The sequence below is a fragment of the Ananas comosus genome, linkage group 21, assembly GCF_001540865.1.
Source record: "Ananas comosus cultivar F153 linkage group 21, ASM154086v1, whole genome shotgun sequence".
NCBI classification, from domain to species: Eukaryota; Viridiplantae; Streptophyta; class Magnoliopsida; order Poales; family Bromeliaceae; genus Ananas; species Ananas comosus.
The window spans coordinates 107,124-119,050 of NC_033641.1; the positions used below are offsets into that span (position 1 = coordinate 107,124).

At 34.6% G+C, this 11,927-nt stretch overlaps 1 protein-coding gene across 1 annotated transcript; it reads right to left on the bottom strand.

Moving 5' to 3' along the window:
* LOC109726204 (probable xyloglucan endotransglucosylase/hydrolase) lies at positions 6,704-9,018 on the bottom strand. Its single transcript, XM_020255694.1, has 4 exons — positions 8,664-9,018; positions 8,429-8,529; positions 7,856-8,049; positions 6,704-7,395 (listed from the first exon to the last, which is right to left on the bottom strand). The coding sequence occupies exons 1-4, from the start codon at positions 8,857-8,859 to the stop codon at positions 6,996-6,998; spliced, it is 891 nt and encodes a 296-aa protein (XP_020111283.1). The 5' UTR covers positions 8,860-9,018; the 3' UTR covers positions 6,704-6,995.

The following is an 11,927-nucleotide window of genomic DNA, read 5'->3' on the forward strand; positions in this document are numbered from 1 at the left end:
AGGTGTAAAATTACTCCCTTTATTAATTACTCCACCCCCACGTAAGTCTAGTGGAAAATTGGGTACTTGTCACATTCATTACCCCTGGCTCGTAGGACTCAACCAAATTCCATTGTCCAATGCTGTGGGGACTTGGTTGAGTCAATAAAGAATAAGCAAATTAAAGCATTTAATTATTAGGTCAATATATAGAAACTGGGGGACCCATCTTGCTACGTACATAGGTCTACAATGTAATATAAAGAGAGTAGAGACATGCACCTTTAATTTTGCAGGCTTTGAGGAGTTGGAAATCTCAAATTTCTAGATTGTTTTGGTTTTTTTTTTCTATTTTTTAATGAGTTTGGTGACATAACTCAAAAGGTTTCATACAAATTAAATAACACGCTTTAGAGGTTGTTTGGATACTGTAGAAAAGCGCTGCCCTAATTAACTATAAATTAATGATCTACGCGCAGTTAGAATCTATATCTATAAAATTTTTCTATTATATACATACAAGATAATCAGATTACTTTCAAATGGTATAGTGGTATTAATTATACTGGGATTAATTAATCTTAATTAACAAGCGCCGAAATGGCACTTGTTAGAAAAGTTATATCATAAGGCATATGTGGGTGTGAGGTGTTCAAAACATGCAAGAGGTTAGTAGTTTGCAGTGGTGTTCAACATGATCCCCTTTGGGAACAACAAAAATGTGATCAGCATTGTCGCAGCTCTGTAGCTTAGTTCATAAACATAATGAATGAAGCGGATCATAAGTGTGAGTAGGATTAATTGGGGACACATTCAAAGCTAATTTGAAAATGGATATCTTAGAGATGAGCTTTTTCTTTGTCCATTTGGCATTTAGTGGTTGATTTCCTAATTAATGAGTCAAGCTCACATATGATGTGGGCACACCTTGCCTGGTGCCATCATATATAAATTAGGCCTTTGTGTGGTCCTAGCTAGATCCTAATAGTAGAGGCCATTATCTCAGCTTTGCTCATAAGAAAAAAGAAAAAGAAAAAGGTAGTAATGAAAATTAAAGTTTAGTAGCAAATTTTCTTATTTTCACCTCTCCAACTAATTGCACGATCTTTTTGTTGTTTGCGTGGTACATACTATTGAAAAAAGACCAATAAGTTTTCCAATAAAAAGTTTCTCAATAGCTTTCTTTTCTGTAGCCGCTCTGATTTTCAGAAACTCATTTTGTTTACTATTGCAACGNATATATATATATATATATATATATATATATATATATATATATATATATATATATCCCTTCACATGCATGATGCATACTCCCAAGCTACTTAATTAGATTACTTAATTAGATCTATGTAGTAATTAAATATGAAGCATGAGCTATAGCTCAGTGGTGAAGCAATTATTGAGCCCATCCACTGATAGTGCTTAGTTGTTTTGTCCTCATTAATTATTAGAGTCTATATATGTATAGTGCTCCTCTCTAATGTGTAGTTGTCCAAGGACTTGGCCATTTTTCCCTTCAAAAGAACCTCTGTCCTTGTAACATGGGTGGATGTAGATATGGCTGACACCAATATTAATAATTCTTCTTAGTGTGACATGGACTAGTACCAAACAACATGCATAGTGTTGTCCCCATTGATCAAAATTTTCTCATGTTCACATATTAAATCATGCCATTCTTTGTATATATATATATATATATAATTTATAATTATTAAGGGGCCAGAAAAAAATAAAAGGAAAAAATAAAAAAAAAGGAATCCACTTATGATATATAGTTAATTACTTGCATGGTTAATCAGGGTCTATTAATTAAATTGACTCAAACACAGTAATCTAACATTGCTTGTGAGGGAAAAATGGAATCATGCATGCATGATATACTAATACCTCATGATGCCTAGTGATGAGACTTATATTTTTGTTGCTTTGACCTATTGTGCAAATGTAATTAAATTAAGATGCTTAATCTTAAGATTAATTAATCAACATCCATTAACAACCTGAGATCACCATAAATTGTCATTATTATTACTTAATTTTGTGTGTGTACAGAGAGATACACTACAAAGAAAAGTTTATGGGTTATGTAGAACATGCTAAAGGCATGCACTTAACAATAAAAATGTTTTTTTTTTTTTTCCTTTTTCTAAGAATTGTCGTCGTCCTTGTAATCCACTGTGCCCAAGTCAATCTCGTTTTCGTTTATATTTTCATATACACCGAAAAATTTAAACTTCATTTTTATTGGGAAGATGAATAAAATTTTAATCTCCAAAATTGAAAGTTACATTTCAAAGCATTAATTGTAATGATATATATATATAGAGAGAGAGAGTTCGGTTACTATACTATCGATAGTAACATAATACTATATATATATAATATTTTTTTTTTACTAAAGCGAAATTGAAATAATAGTTTACTAACTAATAATACACTCTGCAGAGTCAAATAAATTTTTAAAATTAATTTTACAACAAAAGAAAGTGCATTGTAGAAAAGTTTTTGTTGACCGATAAATAAGATGCCACCACTCAATCATGTCACGTTTTGTTTTCTTTTCTTTCCTTTTTTTTTTTTTTTTACCTTTTCTGTGTTTGCGTGTTTCTTTATCTCTCTCTCTCTCTCTCTCTCTTCGTTTACTTACTATTGGGAAGGGCATTCTTTTTTTATTCTTCAAGTAACTCATGCAAGGTATGAATATGGCTTTGAATTGACTCATGACCCCCTATTCATGAATCCTTGTGACGCGCTACTTTCGTGGAAAAGCCAAACCCAACACTCCCTCCATTTCCCACAACACTTTTCCTTTTTCTGCGAGACTTTGCTGAGTCAATTAATGGAAAGATATTGGTCACTTTTTGGCCCTCAAACTGTGTGATCGATGCATGATATTTTTATATTTAAACTTTAATATGTTATAATCTCTCAATCCAATTTTTTTAATTATTATTGTAAGTTAGTTTCACAATCCAATTTCATTAACTTAATACTAATGTGTCATTGATAAGATGACAATCATTAAAAGAGATTATAATTTTTATATCAACGGCATATTAATATTTAGTCAACTAAATTGGATTGTGAGATATAATTATGGCAACTTAATAAAGTTCGAGCCAAAAATTATAACGAATTAAAATTTGAGCACCAAAATATTATGCGTGTTATAGTTTGAGGACCTGAAGTATGATCTAGCCTATAGATTATTAAAATACTATTACATGGTAACTTTACTGTTTGAGTTTTGAGCAATAAGTGGTCATCCCATATTGCATGTCCTCTGTCTAATTCAAGTTCACCTCTGGAATCTATTAAAAAGTGTCAAAGCGAAGTGTTGAATATAGAATTTTAAAGCACTATTATCTGATAGTTTTAAGCTCTGAGAAATAAAAAATTATTTTATATTTTATATGATTGGATTGATATGATTGTAATTTGGTTGGAACCCAAATTTACAAAAAATGGAAAGAAAGGCGGTTTCTTCTGTTGGGACAATTCACCCTATTGATCTTCTCCATGCACGTGCAGAGCGTAAAGACTATTTCTAATATATTTTTCTACAAAATCGATTTTTTAAGTAACACTGAAATCGTTTTTCGCAGTTATCGATCGCCTTCTTTATAGTAAATGGCGAAGTAAATATTTTTATTCATAGTAAACTTAATTTTCGATCAAATTGCGGTTTCAGAACTGCATTTGTTCCTCTACTCAAAGGAGATTCAAGGGCTTATTGGGCTTTCGCGCTGCAAACGCAATGCTCGATCCCGCACTACCAAACTAGACCTTAGTACAAGTAAAATGGGCATTCGACAGATGCAGGCCGAACTATCGGGCCTCTTGACTTAATCGAATGGAGGCCCAAGTTTATATAGTACATAGCCTAGGCCTTCTTGGAGACCATTTAACATATTATCCTCAAGGTTTAAAACTCCTTGTATATATGGAGAGATAATATATATATCCAATATGAGACTATTATTCTTAACATGTCCCGTTCCTATCGGATCTTTTGTCAAGTCGACGAGGAGAAAATTTCCTGCAACTCGTCGTGGAGGACATTTTTAATTTGCTCACTAAATGATCTGATCGTTAATTGAAAGTCAGGATTTAGCTGTACTGCGAGATCACACTATTTAGCTAGTTGTTAATTTCATTGTTTCTAAAGATAGAGATGTATTAATTAACCTCCTTTTTTGTGTACATAAATTTACTGCACACTACATCACGGAGCTGAACATGCAGTACTCCTTTGAGTTCCACCTTCATACATGGGGCCTAAGTGCCTATAAAGATCAAAATGTTAGAGAATTCTGAAAATATAAAAGAAGGGCAAATTTTAGATCCAAATTAAACTAAGGGATTTGTTGCTTAGAACAAGACGAATATTGGTTGGTTTAATTTCCTTGTCCTATTCAGCCAGTGAATCTTGTCAATATATAAATGCAAGTTCAAACCACTTGCATGTGCCCTATCCTTGTTTCCTGCAAAACTCTAGCATGCCATGATAATATATATATATATATATATATATATATATATATATATATATATATATATATATATATATATATATATATATATATATATATATATAGTTATTTATAAATATACAATAAAATTTAATACAATGATATCACTTAATATTCCAAGTAAATTCCAAGAAGTGAACTTGATAAATCAAATTAAAAAAAAAAAAAACTAAAAACCCATTCAAAAATGTCTTAAAAAATTTAAGTGCACCAAATCAGTCGTGATTGTCGAGCTTTCTCGTACACTTTCAACTGCAGCAGCTTGATTCAAATGCACCAAACTAGCAGATTAACGGTTGAACCAGCGGACAGAACTTGTTCCAATGAACCACCTTCCTACTTACAGGAGAAAAAAATACGGTCGTATTTTGCAGTCGACCATCCTTATCCACTTCAANTATATATGTACATACATATATTTTGGTCTTGGGTTTAGAGAACACCTCTAAGTTCCCTTTTAAAATTGTGCACATTTCCTATAGACCTCACTTAAATTGTATATCCAATACAAGTTTGTGTAGATATATATATATTTTAATCTCTTGGTCATGTAGAGGTCCAAGGAACTGGACCAAATGGCTTGTGGGTGGAGAAAGAGGAAGCACATGGTATCTCTTTTGAGAAGTACATGGAGTATTTGTCTTTTATGTTTAGAGTGATGTTACGGGTACCCGAGAAGATCCGCTCAACTATTGTTAATGTATTGACATATATGATGTAAAGATATTTTGATTCAAATACATGTGTAATTTGAGGCACCACATGTGTGACGCATCCTCAGGATTTGAAATTATCTTATATATGATTAAGGTATAACAGGACTAAATTTTTTGATCCATCTACAGTATTTTGAGCGATGGCTCGGCCTAAGAGATTAAGAGGATTAAGCGTGTTAGGACTAGAATTATTTTCGAGTGAGTGACCCTCCCAAAAAGTTGGGTGCTACTCGATCAGCGCGCGTATCTACGTTCTATACTAATATATTAACCATCATAAGCTCAATTTCAACCGCTGAACATGTCACATTTATTTTAAATTCTTGATTAAGTCTTTGAATTTATTGTGTGTCCTTCATTCAAGAAAAAGCGAATTTGACTGTGGTCACACTCTAGAGTGGTAGTAAGTTAAATTTTTTTTTATACAAATCTTTGTAAAATAATAATGGCATTTAGATTTTAAGGAGTTTTATAAGTATTTTTAAGGCTTGTAAGTTGCCAAAACTACTGAGAACAAATTAACAAATTTCCCTTTGATTTATTTATTACCACCAATGCGTATATAACAAGATGCAACCAATACACATCAATTGCTAACGCAAAGGATGTAAGCCCACAAATATATAATTAATGCTCCTCTTGTTTTACATCTACACCAATAAATAATTTGAAAATGACNATTATATTATATTATATATGTATATACATATATATTTTGGTCTTGGGTTTAGAGAACACCTCTAAGTTCCCTTTTAAAATTGTGCACATTTCCTATAGACCTCACTTAAATTGTATATCCAATACAAGTTTGTGTAGATATATATATATTTTAATCTCTTGGTCATGTAGAGGTCCAAGGAACTGGACCAAATGGCTTGTGGGTGGAGAAAGAGGAAGCACATGGTATCTCTTTTGAGAAGTACATGGAGTATTTGTCTTTTATGTGTAGAGTGATGTTACGGGTACCCGAGAAGATTCGCTCAACTATTGTCAATATATTGACATATATGATGTAAAGATATTTTGATTCGAATACGCGTGTAATTTGAGGCACCACATGTGTGACGCATCCTCAGGATTTGAAATTATCCTATATATGATTAAGGTATATAGGACTAAATCTTTTAATCCGTCTACAGTATATTAAGCGGTGGCTCGGTCTAAGAAGGTAAGAGGGTTAAGCGTGTTAGATTTAGAACTGTTTTAGAATGGGTGACCCTTCCAAAAAGTTGGGTGCTACTCGATGAACATATCTACGTTCCATTTGGGGTGGTAGTAAGTTAATATATATAAATATATATATATTTTTTAATACAAATCTTTATAAAATAAAAATGGCATTTAGATTTTAAGGAGGTTAATAAGTATTTTTACTACGAACAAATTAACAAATTTCCCTTTGATTTATTTATTACCACCAATGCGTATATAACAAGATGCAACCAATACATCAATTGCTAACGCAAAGGATGTAAGCCCACAAATATATAATTAATGCTCCTCTTGTTTTACATCTACACCAATAAATAATTTGAAAATGACATGTATATATATAGAGGACTTTGTACTCGATCACATTTTGAAAGATGAAGTGACACATACAGGATCATGCATGGTAGAGCAATAAATAAATAACAATAATAATAGTAATAAATAAATAATAATCACGCGAGTCACGTGGAGATGCAACAACACGTACGCAATGATCTGAATATATATGAAGCTAATGAATTAACGGAAAGATTAATTGGTTTTCTGCGGTTCAGAGATCCCTGTCCCTGGCGCACTCGGGCGGCACGGACGAGTACCTGGAGCGGTCGGTGCAATAGTTGTAGATGGTGTACTTGTCGCGTACCCAGCTCAGGCTGCGGTATTGCGCGCCGTCGAGGTCCTGAAACTCTTTCTGGTCCCACCACCGCATGCCCTGAGTGGCGCAGAACTTGGCCTCGACGGAGGCCTCGCAGCCGTCGATGTGGAAGCTGCGGTATGAGGCTATGAATGGGGCCTTCGACCAGTCGGTCTTTTCCAGGCCCCCGCGGGTGGCCCAGTCGTCGCCATTCCACAGGCTGGAGTAGATTTTCATCGGCTGGTCGAACGGGAACCGGACGCCGACATCCTTGCAGTTCTTGAACACCCGGATTGGGACCTCATCCACAAAGAACCTGCAGGCCGGTTTCGTGGAGCCCAAAAGAACCACCAAGTCACAACCAAACCAGTGACAGTGATTGACTCTCTTGTTAGGTGTAGTGTCGTTTGATAAAATATCGTTTGAGTACTACTGTTACAAGAAGCACTATATTAACATACCAGCCGGCAGTTTTGTATTGCAACGAAATCAGAAGTACTGAATTAGAGTTTCTACTTTTTAGACTAAGAAACCCATTTTTACTTTCCGCCTGCTGCGACAAAGTATCTAGACTTTATCTCTGCCAAACATCTTATCGAAGGCCGCTTTTGCAGAAAGCAGAAGAGAGGTCAAATAGGCCTCATTAATTAGTCTAGGATGGCAAGGGTGGAATATAGGATTAGATTGGAATTATCAACTAACATAGTTAATTAGTAACTTCTCCAAATATAGGTTAAAAAAATAAATAAATAAATGAGGAAGAGTTTGTAGCTTACACAATCTGGTACAAGTTCCAGAGAACAGAGTAGGAATGGTAATCCTTGGTGGGATCAAACCAGAGGTATATCCTCTGCTCTCTGTCCCCTTTACCCCCTGTGAACACATTGGTCTGCAGTATGTAAGGCTGGCCTGTCCTGTTGCCCAGGAACTCAAAGTCTATCTCATCATGCTCTGAGTTCTGAGATGATAGCTGAAACCCAAAAAACCAAGAAATACATCATTTTTATTGATAAAAAAATCAATTCATAAAGAAGGAAATAGACTCACTAAAAAAAGATTTTTAAGTAGTTCTTCCCAACATTATTAAAAGATCCCTCAAATTTAATTTTTTATTTGAGTTGTTCTACTAAAATAAGAGCTTTATTAAATTTGACAGATACATGAGCTATCAATCATTAATTAATTATTGTAGTTTTACTGTAGTTAATTAAATTTAACAAAATTACTGTTGAATTCACTTATGCTATTTACAATTCACTTGATTTAGAGTCACTCAAACCAAAATATTACATGGTGGAGGAGTGTCAATACAAAAAAAAAAAGAAAAAAAAGAAAAGAAATCTACTTACATAAAATGCAGTTACTGTGCCAGCAGAATCCCCTGGGACTAGCTTCATTTGCATGCTGAAGTGGCCAAACAAGTAAGAGCCACTGGACTGAAACCCAGTTCCTGGAGTTAAAGTAGTAGTTAAACACCAAAAGCAATTTCAACACTCAGAAAAGTTGTCTATGTTATAAACCATCTTAGAGTTTTCTCTTTTTTTCTTTTTTTTTTTTTGTTGTGTTGCAGCAATTTATATTTACCTGTGTTTTTGTCCAAGTAAAGCTGGACCTCATTTCCACCATTGATGTACTTGATGTGATCAAAAGCCCATGTGGGCACATAGTTCTTTTGGAATGGCACATCTATGGGCTTTCTTGGTGCTGCTCCCATGGTGATCTTAAACACCAAACCAAGATAACAAAGCAAGAGAAGAAAAGCCAAAGTTGAAGAAGCCATTTCTTAATCTCTCTCTCTCAAGGAAAGGAGATAGAGAGAAAGGTTATCGTCACTGAATGGAAACTGCTATAGCCTGAGCTATATATAGGGTGAGAGAGAGAGAGAGAGGGAGAGAGTGAGCTCAACATTTTTAAATATGAACATATTGTAGTCATTCTGGGACCAAGATGTGATATAATAAAAGGAGAAATGTTGTGGTGGTGCAACTTAGAGTGTTATTATGTGTAGGTCTTTGCTGGGTAACAGCTATCCAAACAATTAATTATTTTCCTAGCCAAAGGCAATACCCAAAAAATCAATCTAAATATAAAATGATTCACGAATAGTTTTAACAATATTCTATATCACATGCATGGTGAAGATCAGATAGATCATACTATGTGCATTAATAAGAGGTATAATATGTAACAATTCATATCTTTAAATGGCAAATCATATAGAAGTAGAATCAAAGATCTTACATATTTGAGGGGACTTAGTTAAAATTAACTATGATGCCACAGTTCAGAAATAATGTTAACAGAAGAGATAAATGAGTGTGAGTATAAGTGTTTGCTCATTTTCCAGTATGTGAGATTCTGAGTGGCAGCAGTCAATGACAGCATAGGACTATCATTTATTCAATTACTTATTCCTCCATTCATGTGCATTACATTTGATTATATCCCAATGGAAGCATACTCTTATCCACTTTTCTTTTCCCTTCTAAAGTTAAAATATAAGTTTGTCCCCTGCTCTTTTAGACATATTATTTGCAGGGTTTTTTAACTTTTACCTAATATGTCATGCCCCGAACCTTGCCTATTTGGTGGGATTCGAGCACGCCGACAGACCGCCTTAGGCGTACAGGGTTTTCCCGTGGTACAGGAGAAATCCTGTACGTCCAAGGCGGTCTGTTGGCGTGCCCGAATCCGACCAAATAAGCGGGGCTCGGGGCGTGACATAATGAGTCATTGCATTTTTCTGAATTGATAATTTAATCTCTTACTAGCCAATGCTATGAGTACATATCACAATTTGCCATGGGGTGATGCCACATTCACCGACTCCGTGAATGCGGTTGATAAGAGGGTCCACAGCTTTCTGTGTCGGGCCCCTTAATTTAATGACTTCATTAACTAAATTAATATCTTTACGAAAATAGAGGGACCAACTCATAGTTAGAGTATGTTGCCTTGGGATTTGGGATAGAAATCCATGTGCATACACAAATTAAAAGTATTATGCGCTCAAAAATTCAAAACTTGCATCAGACGGTTCTTAAAATGCACAGCCTGATTCAAGCTGAAAGACACGCTAACAAATTTAAAACTAACTAAATACTCCTCCGCCCTTTCACCTCAACTCAGGCTTCATCCCATCCATGTGTATCTTTAATGGTTATAGAAAGCATTACACTGCCCCATAATGAGAAAAAATTCTATTACACGGATCTTTTTAGACACACCTCTTTACTATCGTTAGATTTTTACGCCCAAGGGAGGAGAAAGATGCATCTGATAAGGCCGATCTGACAGAATATTTCTCCACCATGATCGTTCATCGCTGCAGTGCGAGAACACTAAAATTGGAAGCTAAAAATAGCATGACAAAATAAGAAGAGTATTTCATGAGTCATTGTCACACACACTAGCAGGGGAAAATTTCACACACACTATTAGTGTGACCGGAGATCCATCCGTGGCTTTCGCTGCTGTTTCTGTTGCTTTATGATTCGAATCAGTATATTGATTCACAGAGAGGTGATTCTTAACTCACCGTCAGATGCATTTTACAATTTCTTTTTTTTATCTATCTTTGTGCCCAAAAGAGAGCAAATTAAAGAGCATCACATGTTCCCATGTTACTAAACTCCCACTAATTAGGCTCAATCTAGTATAAGATTTGTTTCTGCTTCAACTGGAGCAGGTTAGAACTGGGACAAAACTACTTAGACTCCACACACACCCCACCACATGGCATCATGAAGATCAACACTTAATGAAGTTCATTTGAACACTAATATAACATTTGCAGTACTAGCAACTACGTACTACACTAATTTTTATTACTAGGACCACAAAGAGCTAATATATATATAGATATACAACACCTAAGACAAAGATGTGACAAAGGATATGCATGATCAATGAACCTTCATCTATTAATTGTTAATTATCCCCAAGCTCTATTCGCTGCGTAAAGCATCAAATTGCTAGACTAAATCTTGCTAGGGGACTAGAAAAAAAAACTTCATTATATTATGGATGGGGAGCACATAAATCTCACTGACCATCTTAGACAAAATGGTCGAAAAACACGACAATCGATCTGAATAAAATAAGGATCAACAGCCAGAAAAAAAAATAAAAAAAGTGGTTTATTTTAACAACCTTTCGATCTCCACGTAATTTCTGATCGGCACAAAACACCTTTATTAAAGTTTCTGTTCAAACACATCATCCTTAATTTCTTGTACTGACTATGATTCCGACTTGGTGTAAAAATGAGAGATTTGTTTTTGCTTTGTATGAACATTTTAATTCATTACTGTTTCATTCTTTCAGAATTAGTCCCTCTATTTCATTCAAAGCCACAATTCCTAGATCTCTCATAGCAGTAGAATTGCCTTATATCATCATTCCACAAGTACAATTACATATGCATCAACATGGAGAATGATAACCTAAATATGTTAAGCCCTCTTCTCCTTAGTTAAAAAAGAAAAGAAAAGAAAAGAAAAGAAAAGAAATTCAACTACCCACATAAAGTATGAAGATTCCTGTATCTTCTTCTTATATCACAAATATTTCACAGCACAAGATAAGCACCACTACTGAGCCAACCAGTAGAATAATCATCACATCACATTACCTGATGGGACCTAGAGGCTGCTCACCTAACATTCTGTCTCTCTGTCTCCAATACATCCAGAGGTGATGAACTTTTTAAAAAAAAAAAAAAAAAAAAAAAAAACCTCTCCAACAATGTCATTTTTGTTGTTACCCTTTGCTAAGTCTCTTAACTGAATCAATCATGCACTCAACAAGATATATGCATGAATGCATGGTTGGACATCTTCAGTTGTA